The sequence below is a fragment of the Epinephelus lanceolatus genome, chromosome 23 (genome assembly GCF_041903045.1).
Source record: "Epinephelus lanceolatus isolate andai-2023 chromosome 23, ASM4190304v1, whole genome shotgun sequence".
Classification (NCBI taxonomy): domain Eukaryota; kingdom Metazoa; phylum Chordata; class Actinopteri; order Perciformes; family Serranidae; genus Epinephelus; species Epinephelus lanceolatus.
This window is the reverse complement of record NC_135756.1, coordinates 18305560-18322625: the sequence shown is the minus strand read 5'-3', so window position 1 is coordinate 18322625 and position 17066 is coordinate 18305560. Positions and strand designations below refer to the sequence as shown.

Here is a 17066-nt window from a genome sequence, read left to right as displayed (position 1 = left end):
GCTAACCAAATATTTCTTCTTCTGTGGTGGCAGGACAAGGCTCTGGCAGAGATGGATAAGGAGGAGAGTCCTGCAGAGTCTAATGAGTCCGACTCTGAGGAAGCAGGAGCTGATCGGGAGAAAGCGCTGGCTGAGAAAGAACAGGTGAATACTGCATGAGAAGCACTACAATAAAAGTAACTAAAGAGAAGAATAAATTACCTAGAGCTGAGTTTTATTTTCAGGGTAACACGTTTTTCAAAGAAGGGAAGTACGACGACGCCGTTGAGTGTTACACCAGAGGGATGGGTGCAGATCCTTACAACCCTGTGCTTCCCACAAACAGAGCCACCGCCTTCTTCAGACTCAAAAAGTAAAATGATTATAAGTCTTTTGTATTAAAATAAAAAAGATTGTTTAAGGTGTGTGCGTGGTGGGTTTTGTTCTGCTGTAAATCACTGAGACATCTTCGCAGGTATGCTGTGGCAGAGTCCGACTGCAACCTGGCGATCGCTCTGGACAGCAACTACTTCAAAGCGTACGCACGAAGAGGAGCAGCACGGTTTGCGCTGAAGAAATATGAGTCTGCATTAGAAGGTGAGAAACTGCTCAAAGGATCAGATCATGTGTTTAATTTGAGCGCTCTGAGATGACAACATGAATCTGTCTCTGAATAGATTACGAAATGGTTCTGAAGCTCGACCCCGGGAACACAGAGGCACAGAATGAAGTGAAGAAAATCAGAGAGGTGAGTGTGAAAGGATCATTTTGGAGTTAAGCCTCCTTTCAAAAGTCTGCTTCTCTTTTATGTCCTCTCTTTCCATGGCTGGTTTCAGACTCTCGGAAATCAGGCACCAGCTGTCCTGAGTGACGCCCCGCAGCCACAGGAGGCTCAAACAGTGGACCCTGAGCAGCAGAGACTGATGGAGGAGCAGCAGAGACGACAGGAGGCGGCTGTACAAAAAGACAGAGTAAGCTTTGCTGCAGTTTATATAGAGTTAAGTAGAGTAGCCAAATCTGCAGTCCTGTAAAAGTACTGCTACTTTGGAAAAACAAGTACTCAATAAGAAGTATAAGTATTTACCGAAAAAAACAACTGGAGTAGCAAGTAATTTAACAGCAGCCGAATCAGTCTCTTATCTTTCTGAAAATGTCTCACATCAGATAACTCATTTCGGCTGGTTAGGAAAAAATGCTGTAATGTTTCATCATTAAATACAGGTGTGTCTGTGGCTGAAATATGAGTCATGTCCACATGAAACAAGAGTAGTTTTTTTTGTGTGTGCATAATTTAGTTGCTACTTTTCTGTCTCTCTTCATTAGGCTACACCAGTGATGATGACTAGTTAAAGGCACACCGTTAGCTTGAATATTTAGGCCTACAGTACAGAAGAAAGCAGGAGTATGAATAAATGCCTTAACAACATAATTAAATACAAGTTGCATGTTGAAACTATCCAAATGTAAAGGAGTAAAGCTCATATTTTTACTCTAAAAATCTACTCGAGTAAGAGTAAGTGTGCTACTACCAACCTCTGTGTTTAAGCTTTGCTGCAGCATCCCAGTTGGACTCTTCAGCTCACATATCAGAGGCTGGTAAATTAAAAATGAGCCCAGATGCCCATGTGTCAAATAGTTTTGATGTTCTAGACATTTTTGTAAGATTTTCTTGGTTTTTTTTTGCCATTTAATTTGCCACTTTTAAGCGTTATTTGTCGTGGTAAGGTAGATTTTGTTTTGTTTTGTTTTATTATTTTATTTTATTTTATTTATTCATCTATCTATTTATTTATTATTTTATTTATTCATTTATCTATTTATTTTTTATTTTATTTTATTTATTCATTTATCTATTTATTTTTTATTTTATTTCATTTATTCATTTATCTATTTATTTTTTATCTTATTTTATTTATTCATTTATCTATTTATTTTTATTTTACCTTATCTTATTTCATTTTATTTTATTTATTCATTTTTTGCCAGGGTGTTCGTTTTATTTATTTATGATTTATTTGATAATTCTTATTAGTTTTTTTTAACTTTATTTTATTTTTGCTAGCGAGAATGTATGGTGGCCCACAAGGGCAACACCTGAAAACCAGCTAAAAGAATGAGGTGTTCAGTAGTCACAAAAGTGAGAACCACTAAGATATATCCACTAAAGATAAAGTTTCAGCACTGATTGGCACAAAAGTAAACTTTTAGATGCTGATATTCTTTTACAGCTTTCTGAAACAAATCAAGCCGTGTTTATTTGTAAATTGTTTTGTGAACGTGCCTTTCAGGGTAACGCTTATTTCAAAGAGGGGAAGTATGAAGCGGCCGTGGAGTGCTACAGCAGAGGAATGGAGGCTGACAGCATGAATGTCCTGCTGCCCGCCAACAGAGCCATGGCCTTCCTCAAGCTGGAGAAGTGAGCACAACTTTTCTTTCTTCACCACGTTTCTTGTCAGATTGAAAAGGAGTCTGTTAAAAGAAGATCAAACGTCTCTCTCTCCTGCTGCAGGTACAAGGAGGCAGAGGAGGACTGCACCAAAGCCATTTCTCTGGACAGCACCTACTCCAAGGCTTTTGCCCGTCGTGCCACGGCCAGAGTGGCTCTAGGGAAAGTGGAGGAAGCCAAACAAGGTGCTGTGTGGAACAACACTGTCCTCTAAAGGCAAACAACAGCAACTACATCTTATCTGCTTTTATCTAGATGATCAAAAAGCTGTCACATTCTGGATGTAGCTGTGTTCTTCTGCATGATCTGTGTTTCTGTAGTTGGTTTGATTTTCATCTTTACTTATGTGACAAAATTGGTCTCTTTTTGAGGCTGTGATTATCCTAGAGGCTATAATAGGTCATTTTAAACAGTGAGGTCAAGTGTCAAAAAATGGTCTCACTGCAGTGAAAAGGCTACTATGGGGGCTAACATCATCACACATGAATAAAACTCAGAGTCATTGAATCCACAAGAGTCTCAGCTTTCCAGTCCTACCCAACTTATGCAAATCCAAGTCTGTTTAGGGACCCAGTGTGCAGAAATATTCACATACAATAGGTGAAAATCACACATTTATACAGCATCAGACTGTTTGGGACGAGTATAAAGTGGGCATGTCTATACAGGGGAGGCCCAGGGGTGCCCATAGGACCATTTTCATTCAGATAGCGTGAGATGAGAGGTTCAGGGACCCCTGTGAAAAATGGCCATGCCGGGTTTTTCCTCGTCAAAATTTACCCTAACTTTGGAGAGTTATTTATCTTCCTTCCCAACAAGCGAGCATGACACAGATGGTATCAATGGATTCCTTATGGCATTATAGTTTCATGTGATACTATATCTCAGCTTCAGTACGAGTATCTATGGTTTCTTTAGAAAACTTTAGCATTCCTCTGCAAAAGATTCAAGTGTGTGTGTGTGTGTGTGTGTGTGTGTGTGTGTGTTACAGATTTTCAGGAGGTGTTGAAACTGGAGCCAGGGAACAAGCAGGCCTTGAATGAGCTCCAGAAACTCCAAATTGTGAGTCTCAGTATCCAGTTATTCGTTCAGTTTATCTTAGTCAGTAAATGATCAAGTTGCAATGGTGACTTAAAGACTGAGGTTTGTTAATCTGCTTGGTTTTGAGCGTCTAATTATACGAGAATTGGCATCAGCATTAATACCTAAATTCAAATTTAATGTAGGGACTAATGGACACGTCAGACTTTATAAGGTTTGATCTTCTACAGACTTCACTTCTCTTTTCTTTATGTCGTCGTGTTGTGTCAGGATGTGGCTTCCAGCGGCCTTCTTCAAACACCAGACAGCACACAGAGGAGAACCGTTCAGCCGATAGACAAACCGACACATCTGCAGTCAACTGTGAGTCTTGCTTTATTTATTTTTGCTTTACTTTTCCCATCAGTGCAGAGGACTTTTTTTTAAGCAAATGCAGTCCCTGCTACACCAAAGGCAGTTAAGATGGAGATCATTCTGATGCTATAAACTCTGATATGTCTGACTGTGTTACAGGTGAAATGTTTAATGTATAAGCAGGAAAATGTGCTGTATATATGAATAAGTAAATATACAAACACTTCCCACATCCCATATTTAAAGATCTGCTTTCTTTTCTTCATCTTCAAACTGTTTGTTGGAGAAAAAAAAGATATTTGAAGACATAACTTCAGACTCTTGGAAGCTGTGATTAGTCTTTGTATTTTAAATCTTATTGGCTAAAAGATTTAAATTACTGAAAAAAATAGCTTAACTGATATTGAAAATAATCATTAAAATAATACTAATCATCACAATAATTGGAAATAATTTGACTGTTTTTGTGCCTGTGAAAAGCAGATAAATTATTTAAAGTAACATATAAATGGAACGTGCTGTAGCATTATTCGTCCAGCAGGTGGCAGCAAAGACATCTGATTAAGGGGAGACAGTACCGATGAAAATGGTGAAACTTTAAACAGATATCACTGTGAAACGTCCCCAATTAATTACTTACTTAAAGACAGTTATTTTTTCCTTTTTTAAGTCTTCTCGAATTTGATGTTCAAATGTGCAAATGAGGCATTATTTATTAAATATGTGTTAATTTCCAGAACAAAAATCTGAACATTGGATAAAGTCAGGTTCAAAATTCTTGTTTCAATTTGTTGACCTGTTAGAGTTAAAGGTTTTTACAGAGGGAATTTTTGATATCTTTTTTTATCACTCCATTAATCAGAAAAAAAACTGTTAACAGCCATTTAAAAATATATTTTTCACTATGTTTTTAGGAATAAAATGTTTTGTAAATCAAGCTATGAAGGATGTATGAACAAATCCCTCTAATAAACCATCAGAGTATAGATACCGTAATACATTTGGGAAGTGTGGTGTATGATCTCTGGCTCAGATCATGAGAAAATGACAAATAAAGACTTACATTGTACAAATTCCATACATTTTTACACAAAAAATGAGATACTACGGACTAATACGGTAAAAAAAAAAAATTAGCTAATAGAACCGAATCCATTACTTCGAGTAACTGAGATGTCAAACCCAGGAGTGACCTGACAAATGCTCTTTCTCTGGTTTGATGCCATACACCGCCTTTTGTTGTGTGTTGCATTCAGGAGCAGGGTGGCTGCATGTCCTTAAAATGTCTCAAAATGTCGTAAATAAAAAAAGTATTAAATTGTTTTAAATTCTTACATTTTTGTTACATCACCAACATAGTTTTTGGTGTTGGTGCTACAGGAAATGTAATTTTAAGAAGAGGGAAACAATATTCGACGTTGTGATTAAATGTTATGTTTATATATGCAAATGAAGCATTATCTGGTTAAATATGTGCGTTATACATACATTTTCAGAACAGAAATCTGAACTAAAAATGGACAACTAGATGTGTGTTTTGGTCATCTTCTTTCCACAAGTCTGAAAGAAGACATAATGAAAGCAAAATAACTCAAAATTGATCAGTACATGAAAAAACTGTGTTTCAACTTAATATTTTAATCTGTCATTTGCTCTTTTTTGGTGTCTTTACTAGAATTAAATTTAATTAATGATCTGAGGCTTTTGGTCTTTGACTGTTTCTGATCATCTGCTGCTTTTCAGAAACCTCTGCGGAGAATTGAAATTGAGGAAGTGAGTGGAAAGGTGACGGTGTCTGAGGTGGAGTCAGTCGGGTCCAAGTCCTTCATCCAGGAGGTGGTGAGGGAGGCCGAGGATGAATCCTCTCCACTGTCGACATCACCCAGTGCCAAGATGATCAAGATTGAGGAGATAGCAGAAGTTCCTACACCCTCGTCTGAGCAGTGAGTGGCACCTCTTGTTCTTGTGTGAGCTTAACCACGTCTGTGAAGCACTACATGTTGCATTATTTTGTGGACTGTGGTATCCAGAGGTGTAGTGTAGGGGTGTGTCATATCAAATAGTTCATGATAATGCTGGTATAATTTCTAATATCATGAAAAAATCATATTGTGATACTCGCAATATTCCAACTTGTTGACATATTGACATCATAAAGTTACCCACGGCAACAACAAGCATGGCTGAAAGCAAAATTATTACAGACTCTCCGGTGGTTCCAAAAAGAGGAGCAGCTTCAGTAGTGTGGAATAAACTGTGGCGTCCTGAGTGTTTCATGAACAGCCCCCGCTTCTCAGACTCTTTTAGTGAGTTACTGATCAGAGGGAACTCAGTCAGCGGCTCCTCTGGCAGCAGCACAGCGTCTCTCTCTCTCCTTTCTCACCACGCGCATATGGGGGATATGTATGTATATGAATTTCACTGGAATTATGCGACTGCAAATTTTTTCCTCACTTAGAGACGAAAAGTGGTGGAGCATTGTTCCAGCAGCACTACACCTCTGGTGGTATCGATTATTCCCCCCTAGCAAACCATGTTCTGCTTCTTCTTCCCTGCTAGCAGAGAGACCAAACAACTGGAGCAGAAGGAAATCGCTCATGCTCCTGTACCTGTACCTGTACCTGCACCGTCAGCCAGGACCTCCCCGACAGTAACAGACCTGCCTCCTCCACCTACCAACAGCTTCCAGCTGGAGTCTGACCTCCGCAAGATCAGAAACCAGCCCGAAGTGATTTACAGATATCTGAGGGTGAGCTGTGTGTTTGGGGGCACAAAAATCAGACTGTTCGCACTCATTTACTGGTGACGGGATCATATTTGCGTGTTTCCTGTATAACAGCTCTGAGTGCAGTGGAGTTTGTTGCTCTTTTACTTTTTTGTTATTTGGATTTTTTTTTCTCAAACAACCTGCAACATTACAGTACAAACATTTTTCATGTGGTGGTCTGAGGTGCTTATTCCTTTATGATTTCCATGAAAGATGCAGATGTATTCTCATTTTAAATCATGATATCTACGACGAATCAGACAAATAAATCAGATTTGGTGCTGAACACAATCTAAATGTGAAGATCACTCTGCATTATTTTGTTTTAACTGATCCTCTCGACTTTGTTTTTGTCCTCGTCTTGCAGCAAATCAAACCTGAGGCATATGCAAACATTTTCCACAATTCCCTAGAACCTGACATTCTCAATCAGATCCTGAGGACGCTGCATGCTTTCTATATCAAGTGAGTTTTAAAAGATGCTCATAGAAATAAAAAATCTGGTTTTCTATTAGGCATAAGCTGCATTACACAGGTGTAGTATTTTACTGTATATTAACCCCCATCTTTCTACAGGAATGAAACCCCGTCCATCACGCTGGAGATCCTCAGGAGTCTGGCAAGTGTGAGGCGCTTCGACATGGCTGTCATGTTCCTATCGTCCCAGGAGAAGAAAGGTTGAGTCTCTTTGATGTGCTGTTGCGGATGACTCACACTTTTCACCCACACATTCCGTCATATTAATAGCTGCTGTAACACTTCTCTCTTCCTCAGTGCTCAAAGAACTGTTTGACTTCCTTCACCGAGCTGAGCTGGACGAATCATCTGTCACAGCCTTACAGAGGAAATACGGTGTGTGACGCCGCACGTTCTAAAGACTTTTCATCTCAACACAAAGTGCTACATTATTTTCAAAGCCAATAAAGCATTGTAGTTATATTCTAATGCAGAATAAATTATCATTTAATTCACTTTAATTACATTGGACTGCTGTGTTATGGCTCTGAATAGATTCTATTCTATTAAAGTTGGAAATTCCCAAATTGTAGATTGTAACCCTGAACATGATGCATTTAAGTGTTACAGGAACAGTTCTCCCCAAAGTCAAATGTATATTTTTCCTCTTACCTGTAGTGCTGTTTATCAGTCTAGATTGTGTTGGTGTGAGTTGCAGAGTGTTGGAGATATCAGCTGTAGAGATCTCTGCCTTCTCTCTAACATAATGGAACTAGATGGCACTCAGCTTGTGGTGCTCAAAGCACCAAATAAATACATTTGAAAAACTCAACAGCAATGTCTCTTTCCAGAAATCATGACCCGCTTACTCAAGATAATCCACAGACCTTGTTGCGAGCAGTTTCATGTAGGAACTATTTTCTTTTTACTGAACTACACCCACCAAATGTATCACTGCACAGAACCAAGCATATATCTACTGCTAGCTCATGTGGCACCACTGAGCTAGCTAACGTGACAGTTCAGTTGAGGAGGACACCATTAATATTAACATTTAAAGCTGTCACAAGCACAAGCCTCTCGTCCATGAGTAGATGCACACTTCCTTCTGTGGGTAGAATGAATATAGTTCCTACAATTACTCAAGATAATCCCTAGCAGAATTATGTAGGAACTATTTTCTTTCTACCCAACTACACCCACCAACCGTATCACCCTGCAGGAGGAAGCGTGCATCTACTAATGGACAATAGGCTAGTGCTTGTGACAGTGCAAGATGTTAACATTGATGGCGTCCTCCTTGGCTGAGCTATGACATTAGCTAGCTCAGTGGTGCTAGGTGAGCTAGCAGTAGATGCACGCTTCCTTCTGTCCTGTGGTGTAGTCCGATGGAAAGAAAATATATGAAACGGCTTACAACAAGGCTTACAACAAGGTCTGTGGATTATCTTAAGTAACTGGGTCATGATTTCTGGAAAGAGACATTGCTGTTGAGTTTTCAAATGTGTTTTTTTTTTGACACTGTGAGCAGCACAAACCAAGTGCCATCTAGTTCCATTATATTACACAGAAGGCAGACATCTCTACGGCTGATATCTCTGACATTCGGCAACTCACACCAAAACAATCTAGACCGATAAATAGCACTACAGGTAAGAGGGAAAATGTGTACTTTTGATTTTGGGGTGAACTGTCCCTTTAAAGCTGATAAAAACAGAGACTTGCTGTGTAGAAACCTGTTAGTTGTGCAGCAGCTTATGTCATAAAAATCTGCAACTTTGCTGCACAACTGTTTCCATAAGTGTATAAGCATGCAATGCTGGCAATATGTTTTTTTATCAGAAGAACTACATCTTAAAGGGGATTATACCCCAACAGAAGCGATGTTCTGTAATGTTTATAAGTAAGGTAGTTTTGAAAAAGTTTCCAGCTTTCCAAAACATTCTTGAATGCAGCGCAAGTATGGATTAGTCTCTGTGAGTACTCTGCCCTGTATAAATGTTCCTCTCATTCTACCACAAAAAATATTTTATCTGCTAAACTGGCTCCGTTTGACCGCATGAGAGAGGAGACACAAGTATTCTGCTCATACAGATGTTAGTCTCTTTCAAGAAACTAAACAAATAAAGGTGTATTTTGTAATGTGTGTTGGCCGTTGTTGAATCAGTCACTACAAAAGCGAAAAAAGTTTTGAACTCAGCACAACATAATCTCAGATGTGTCACACAGATGACGGATTAGCACCAGGCAGTCACACAGCACTGTAGCTCATTGTTTATTAAGAATAATGGTGTATATTGTTTGGTAAGACAAATGGGAAAACATCATGAAAGAGAATGAGATTAGCTTTGTGTCAATAAAACCCCAAAAGTTATTACTCAAGCACACAATCCATATATATCCCTTCTTTATACCTGTCTAATCTTGTTCAGGGTCACAAAGAGGTTGGAACCTGTCCCAGCATGCATTGTGCTGAAGTCAGGGAAACACCCCACTCAGGTCGCCTGTCCATCACTGTCAGAGTACACAATGCTTGAGCAAATACAGCCATACATGTACAGTAAGTGTCGACAATAAAGAGATTACCAAACTATAACTATGAGCTCTCCTGTGTTCAGAGCTTTAGATCAGGAGAATGTAGCTGAGGAAGTTCTTCAGTGTCTCAGCATCCACACCAGTGAGGATCTGCAGGGGCAAACACATACATTAGAGTTATTTAACAGCTGTAAACTAAGCTGCCTTTCACAGTCAAAACAAAGTAACTACGTTTGGTTAAAATGGAGTAACAACCTACAGTATATCAGAATTTCTGCCCTGATAAATTTCCCTATAGTCAGAATTATTGTGACGTTGCGCTAACACCTCTGAGAAGACAACTTGCTCTTGAGTTAAATTACGGATATATTTGAAATTGTGAAACTTTCTGTTGTCATTTTCATCTGTAATGTTTAAAGATGCACTGTTAAACATGGTGGTCCGACCTATCTTGCACTTCTGTTGCTTTCCAAGCATCTTTGATAAACGAAATCTACCTGTATGGAGGCTAAACAATACACTGCTGTGGACAGGGCTGCAGCAAAATGTATTTTAGCCACCTAAAAAAATCTGTATCACTTTACTTGAACGCTAGTTTTGAAATATTTTCTCAGCTTAACCCTACACACTAACCAATCGAGTCAGTGGTACACCAGCATCTTTTGTCTTGCCTGGTAAAAAATACTGTGTTTGTCAGTGGAGTCTGGTGACTTTGAGATAACTGCTTTAGTTCCCCGTCAAAAAGGGCTGTCTGACAGCAAGGTGATGTGGTTAAAATATTTTAAATATAGCATACACTTAAAATTGTATATTTTTTAAGTGGGTCTTCTTTTAGGTTAGGTGAGGTGAGGTGAGGTGAGGTGGGGTAAGGTGAGATTAGTTGGGGTGAGGTAAGCCAAGGTAAGGTAAGGTTAAGTTAATGTCTGTTCAGTGCCATAAATTCTGTGACATGGGGGTTTCCAACCCTGCAGTTATTGTAAACAACCATTTTGATTCAAAATCAAATTACAATAAAACAATCACCCATAGGCTAAAGGGCAATATTTACATTTTTGGAAAAGACGGATAAAAATGCAATTTCCATAAAAAGAAACAACTCTTTAAATTTGCGGTAACTGGAAAACAGACATCACTGCATTCTGCCTGTCAATTACTGCACTGCCATAGAAAGATGGCTAACTAGACAGCTAAAGTAAGGCTACATAAAGTGATAGCTAGCTCGTAAGATAGCCACGGCTAGCATTAGCTAAAGCTAAAGTTGGTATCTTTAAATGAAAAATACCCATTCCTTATTTGATTAAATAAGATAGCAGCTGAATCAATTATTTTGAAGAAGAAAAAACAATGCTAAACTCCTGCTAAAGACAGTTAGCTTAGCAGATCTCCATTGCCATCCATTTTTTTGATGTTCTCTTTCTAAATTTCATGTGATTTGGTAGATACGCAACGTTTAAATCACATCATTTAAAAGTATTAAATTGTAAATTCATGTATTTTATTGGAGTCAATGTGAATATTTCAAATACTCAGACAGATAAAACTGAAGTTCATTGTTAGGTTAATGTTTATTGGTAGATAGGCTACTGCAGTTTCTATGAGTTTTCATGAAGGTTATCAAAAGGCAGTTTTGTAGGTAATGTTTGAGTTCTGTGACAGTTATTTTCTTGTGTAAAGTAATCAGCCTAAAAAGATTTAAAATGGAGTTATTATAACCTTTTTAATGTGTTTAACAGTTTGCTTCACTGCCTCTGTAGTTACTACTTTTTGTCTTCGTAGAGTAGTATGTCTAAATACACTTCTCAGCCAACAACAGCCTACCTGAGACACTGAGCGTCTCATTGACCATCACCGTCTTCCCGGTGTATGTGTTCTCAGCCTGGCAGCTGATGGACTCTTTGGAAATGTGGCGGTTCACGTTGATGTCAATCTCATGTCCCGTCATAGTCTTCCCGAAAAAGGTCCACTTGAAGCTGCAGGAAGGAGTGCACTCAGCCACGCATTTTAAGCTCGCTGTGGCCCCGATTTCAAGTGCATCTGGTCCTACGATGACCACATTCCTCGGTCCATCTGCAAGAGAAAAGCCACAAGTACAAGCTAAAGCATGCTAAACCAGACAAAGTGGGTACAGCTATATTTCAGCCCTTGATATTTGCTTACCAGGCACCACCACTATGGTCTCAGCCACTCTGCTTTCCTTTGTCACTGGGTTAGATGCCACACAGGTGAGGTTGGCCTCGTATGGAGGCGTTTCAGGTGTGAAGGATATGGAGGCATTTGTAGACAGGAGCACGCCGTGGTAAAACCAGTTGATGGAGCAGAGGGGAAAGCAGTCAGGTAAACACTGCAGCTCTGTTGTGGATCCAGGCAGAGCGAACATCACCTCACCCACCGGTACTTCGTTGGGTTCCACAATGAGCACCTCATAGGGCCCATCTGGATAACATAACACCATATTGAAAAGTTAGTAGTGATTGGGTAGTCAATACATTCAACTGCCAGTACCTTAAAAGTTCTGTATGCAACATTCAGAGCATTAATATAGCTGCAAACCAGTATTTGCCATGGAAAGATATACTGGAGTGATGGCGTCCTAAGCAGAGAATGAAGTCATGCTACCTGTTTGTGTGTGTGTTGCAATCTGAGCTTCTTCGTTCATAGTTGTGGTAAACTGGACCGTTCATTCCTATGAAAGTTGCTCAGTGGCGCAAGAAGCCAGAAAAATTCAACTGCTGCATATGATTGGCACCACTTCCGCACCATTAGGCCAATAGAGCAAGCGCACTGGAGACTGATGCCCTCCGAGCTGACTACTTTCAATATAGAGCTCCATTAACTTGCATGGGGATAAAATGATTTAATCATGCGGCTCTTCTCAGCTTTCCAAATGTAATCGGACTGAATGGATCAAATCCCGATAGTCATACTTGTCATCTCGTGGGGGTTGTAACACTCCAAAAAATGTATCCACTGATTTACAGACGCCTCTTTCCCAATGGAAGTCCATGGGAAAAGGCCTTTTTGTGCCCAGTGGCATCATGTGACGGACTCTGAAGTTGTAATTCCTCTGTTTGGCCACTATGTCAAATTGGCTTCAAAGCCAGGCGCACTACCTGAATCTTGCGTGTTCTTGGGCCCGTAGAGCAGGCACACGAGAGCGCACTATTGCTGGCTAAGTTGCTAACTTCGGGATTTGCTCTTTGCTAACTTGAGTAGAAATAAAATGATTTAATCATGCGGCTCTTCCAGACTTCCGAAATGTTATCTGACCCAAAGGGTCAAATACCAGTAGTGAAACGAGTCATTGCACAGGGGTTGTGGTGCTCAAAAAATCTGTCCTCTGATTGACAGAAGTCTCTTTCTCAATGTAAGTCAAAGAGAAAAGGTCTTTTTGGACCAAGTGGCATCACATGACAAACCCAGAAGTTGTAATTCCACAACTGGCCACTTTGCCAGCGCATGTATGCATCTCACTTGCTAGCGTATATCTGCTGCTCTGCACTGCACTCATATCGCAGTTACTGCTGATATCAGGTCAGCGTAGTTTCAGAAGCGTAGCGTCCACCCTCTGGTTCTTCCCTGGTTGACACCATTAGTCCTGTCAGTACTGTAGCTGTGTTTGGTGCTGTTTATGGAGTGAGCACTGCTAGCTGTTAGCCGCCGCCTCAGCCACCTCCATGTTGAGAACTGTGTCTGTACAAATCAAATTCTTTGACTTGCACAGACACCTTCAAATAAAAAAAACTGACATCTTGGGAAGACTGAGATGAGAAGATTGATACCACTCTCTTATGTCTGTACACTAAATATGAAGCTATGGCCAACAGTGGAATATCTTAGCTTAGCTTAGCATAAAGACTGGGAGTTACTGCTCTCAGCCAAGAAATAACAGTGAATGAAGTTACAACTACATTAAGTTTCATGACCCTGGTATACTCACAGTTTACCTCCATCAGGTAGCCAACTGACAGGATGGGGGTTCCACCCTCGACCCCTAGCAATTTGTTGTAGTAGACAGTGTGGTTCCCAAACTCTACTACCAAACATTGGTACAACCCTCCATCCTCTGGCAAGAGAGAACTGAAGGTGATTGTGGTGTTGTCAGGGGAGAAATGCACTCTTTTAGATGCTGGAATTTGGCGTTCGTTCTTGAGCCACGTGATGGAGGCTGGATCCAGAGGGCCAACACACTGCAGAGAGAAAGGCTTGCCTGCAACTGGCAGGGCCTGGGAGGTGGGACGCACCAAGAATGGGTCTGTGCAGGGAGAATATAAAACATGAAGTGACAGCAAAAGTGGTGAACATTGGTAGTTTACTAAGGCTCCTACAACATATCTCAAATCTGTGGGAGCAGCAGCACAGACTCACCAATGACAGTGATGTTCATAGTGGCGGTGATAGTGGCGTTAGATAAAGTGTTGATTGCCTCACAGGTCAGAAGCTCCCATTTAGCGTAGTCACTAACTGTGATCTCCAGCTGATCGCCTTTGTAAGTCTTCCCCAAGAACCTCCAAGTGAATGTACAGGATGGAGTGCAGAAGGCAGAGCATTCATATGTGTACTTTTTTCCAATTGCCACTTCAACGTCACCATTGATGGCAATGTTGGATAAACCTACAGAAGGAGATGATACAGACATTTGAATATATTGTGCTCATTTTACAAGGTTACAGCAAATCATGTGCAATCGCAATGTCATCAAATTCAAATAATCCAACAGGTGATTTTGCAGTAAAAATGTAATTTCCAGATAAATTCTATCACATGAATGTAGTCAAAATGCAATTAAGGATTAATATAATGTGTCTTAATGGCCTCTAAACTCATAGAGTTGATACCAGTTAGGGGTGCAGATCTAAGTGGCAATTTCAGGGCCCAAAAAATGAAGCCAATGTAGAAGTGCCAGAAACTGCAGTTCCTCTAATGGCCACTTGAGGCTGGCTCCAAGAGTTAATCAGTTCCAATAGATCCTGAAGTGAAAATGCCTAACATGTTTACAGCCTGGTACAAAAAATTATCGACATTACCCATAGCTGTGAATGCAGCATGGTGACCAAGCTAGCAGCTAGCTCTGGGGTTAGCTCCACCCTTTCATCCAAATTTATTTTGTATAATCTGTGTGAGTCACAGCGGTAGCCAATTCAGAATTATTCTTGCTGAAATACAACTTTGGGGTCATTAGTCTCTACCTCATAGTTTTATATACACACTCTTGAACCAATTACATCTGACAGAGTTCTTAATCTTAACCAACAGTTTCATCATCATGCTCGAGCTGTAGAGGCCCTCCAACTGTGAGTCATGTAATATTGTGTATGGGAAAATTAATGCGACTTTTCTTCCGGAATTAACATCTCTATTGATTGTCAATTCTCATTAGAGGTTAATTTCTTGTACATACTTGCCACTGGCAGCTGCAGAGTCTTATAGATGAAGAGATGAGAGACGGTGTCCTGAGCCTTACAGATCAGAGTTTCAGACAGGACAGCATTAGCGGGTGGTGCGACAGAAATGGTGTTGCCTTGTGCCGTATTGATTGTCATCTCTCCCACAGCAACAGTCCACGAGTAGCTGCAGGAGGAGGGGCAGTCAGCTGAGCAGGTAAAGGTGGCCGCAGCTCCTGCGCTCAGAAAGGCTGCACCGCTGATGTGTATATTTGATGGTCCAGCTTAAAAGATGGAAATCAGTATAAGGTATGCCTCCTAAAAATGTAGCTATGAATTAATTTTTTTAAAGGTTATTACCTATCACTTGCAGCATCTTTTGGGAAGTGACTGATGCTCCTGTAACAGGGTTGACCGCTGTGCAGGTCAGCTTTAGTGTTGGCTGTAGTTCACGGAGCTGCAAGCTCAGCTTCGGGCCCTGAGAGGTCATATTGCCCCTGGTCCAGGTGAACTGGCATGTTGGGTAGCAGCTGGCTGAGCACTGGAAATTATACAGCTTTCCAGCAGTCATTATGTCGACCCCACTGATCACCACTGCGGACGGCCCATCTGCAATTGGAAGTAAAACAGATGGATACACGGATACATCAGACTGGCACATACGGGTACTTCACAAAATGTCAAGGCCGCACCTTTTTTTGGGGGGGAAAGAAGATCCTATTTATATCAGTGCAATTTGATGTGTTTGGATTATAGTCTAGTAGTAAGTCAGTAAGAAGTAAGCATTCTCCGTAAGGAGGCAGGTTGAGGTAGTGGATGGGTCACAAAGCAAAGGACTAACCTTAACCCAAAACACAAAACCCAGGACTTTCCCCAGGAAACCTGTGTTGAGAACCATGTAAACTTTGAGTGAATTTTGAGTCATTCAAAGGTACGTTGTCACCATGTTTCTTTTCCTTTTCCTAAACCTAACTTAAGTAATTCTCCGTTAAGTATGTAAGGTCATTCAAGGGGCGCTAATTTGTGAGATATCATACAAACTGTTGTATGAGGATACCTCACCACATAATGCTGTTACTGTGATGACCCTGGTATACTCACAGTTCACTTGCATCTTGTAGCCAACAGACTGGATGCGTGGGCCCCCCTCTGTCACCACACATTGGTATAAACCGTCATCCTCCTGCAGGAGCGGACTGAAGATCATCATGATGTTGTCAGGGGAGAAATGCACTCTTTCAGACACTGGCATTGGGCGTTTATTCTTCAGCCACGTAACTGAGGCTGGGTTCTGAGTGCCAACACAGTGCAGAATGAAAGACTTGCCTGCAACTGACAGGGCCTGGGAGATGGGACGCACTGAAAACGGATCTGTGCAGGGAGAATGTTTAAAACACCAAGTATGAATACGAAAGTAATGCTGTGAATATTTAATACCAAGGTGGTACAGACTCACCAGTGACAGTGAGGTCCAAAGTGGAGGTGGTCTTGGCGTGAGATGCAGTGTTCGTTGCCTCACAGGTCAGAGGCTCAATCCTAGAGTAGTCACTTAAAGTGATCTCCAGCTCATTGGAAGACTTTTTCTGTTCCCCCTGATGCATGATGGGCATCTGCATTTGCTTACCCTTGAAAGTCTTGCCCATGTACTTCCATGAAAAGCTGCAGGACGGGATGCACAGGGCGTAGCACCTGTACAGGTACTCTTTACCCATTGTCACTGCGCTGGGGCCAGCAATGCTGATGTCAGATATGCCTAAGGAAGGAGAATGAGATAAATAAGTTTTAAATGTACAGAATTACACTATTTTTTCACTGCTGAACTACACCTGTCAACTGTATCGCCTCGCAGAAGGAACCGCGTATCTACTGCTAGCTCACCTAGCATCACTGATCTAGCTAACGTTACAGCTCAGCCAGGGAGGACGCCATTAATGTTTACATCTCTCACTGTCATGAGTAGAGCCTCTCCTCCATGAGTAGATGCACACTTCCTTCTGCGAGGCGATACAGTTCGGTAGAAAGAAAATAGTTCCTACATGAAATTGCTCACAACAAGGTCTGTGGATTATCTTGAGTTGGGTCATGATTTCTGGGAAGAGACATTGAT

The 17066-nt window shown here is 40.8% G+C and overlaps 2 protein-coding genes across 4 annotated transcripts in view; one reads left to right on the top strand and one right to left on the bottom strand.

The window, feature by feature from the left end:
• Positions 1 to 9187, top strand: part of rpap3 (RNA polymerase II associated protein 3) — a 45382-nt gene extending 36195 nt beyond the window's left edge. For 2 of the 3 annotated variants that reach the window (XM_078165449.1, XM_033614324.2), the window contains 14 exons: positions 34 to 144; positions 225 to 352; positions 455 to 576; positions 657 to 727; positions 816 to 950; positions 2268 to 2395; positions 2489 to 2610; positions 3417 to 3487; positions 3737 to 3829; positions 5564 to 5763; positions 6380 to 6569; positions 6955 to 7052; positions 7164 to 7264; positions 7362 to 9187. In XM_078165449.1, the coding sequence (XP_078021575.1) occupies positions 34 to 144; positions 225 to 352; positions 455 to 576; positions 657 to 727; positions 816 to 950; positions 2268 to 2395; positions 2489 to 2610; positions 3417 to 3487; positions 3737 to 3829; positions 5564 to 5763; positions 6380 to 6569; positions 6955 to 7052; positions 7164 to 7264; positions 7362 to 7447 (1656 nt within the window). In that variant the 3' untranslated portion in view covers positions 7448 to 9187. The remainder of the gene's footprint in view (positions 1 to 33; positions 145 to 224; positions 353 to 454; positions 577 to 656; positions 728 to 815; positions 951 to 2267; positions 2396 to 2488; positions 2611 to 3416; positions 3488 to 3736; positions 3830 to 5563; positions 5764 to 6379; positions 6570 to 6954; positions 7053 to 7163; positions 7265 to 7361) is intronic. The other variant, XM_033614326.2, reaches the window with a different exon arrangement.
• A 442-nt stretch (positions 9188 to 9629) lies between these two features.
• On the bottom strand, positions 9630 to 16844 carry LOC144461821 (cell adhesion molecule CEACAM5-like). Its single transcript, XM_078165494.1, has 10 exons — positions 16838 to 16844; positions 16416 to 16712; positions 16061 to 16330; positions 15320 to 15568; positions 14977 to 15168; positions 13944 to 14189; positions 13516 to 13830; positions 11736 to 12011; positions 11397 to 11645; positions 9630 to 9728 (listed from the first exon to the last, which is right to left on the bottom strand). The coding sequence occupies exons 1-10, from the start codon at positions 16842 to 16844 to the stop codon at positions 9706 to 9708; spliced, it is 2124 nt and encodes a 707-aa protein (XP_078021620.1). The 3' UTR covers positions 9630 to 9705.
• Positions 16845 to 17066: the final 222 nt, after the last annotated feature.

What these genes read in the sequence shown, in the direction of transcription:
- LOC144461821 (XM_078165494.1), bottom strand. An exon ending in GACCATAGTGGTGGTGCCTG is followed by an intron (nt 11,646 to 11,735) that starts GTAAGCAAATAT and finishes TTTCTCTTGCAG; the next exon opens with ATGGACCGAGGAATGTGGTC. An exon ending in TGAGACGCTCAGTGTCTCAG is followed by an intron (nt 9,729 to 11,396) that starts GTAGGCTGTTGT and finishes TTGCCCCTGCAG; the next exon opens with ATCCTCACTGGTGTGGATGC.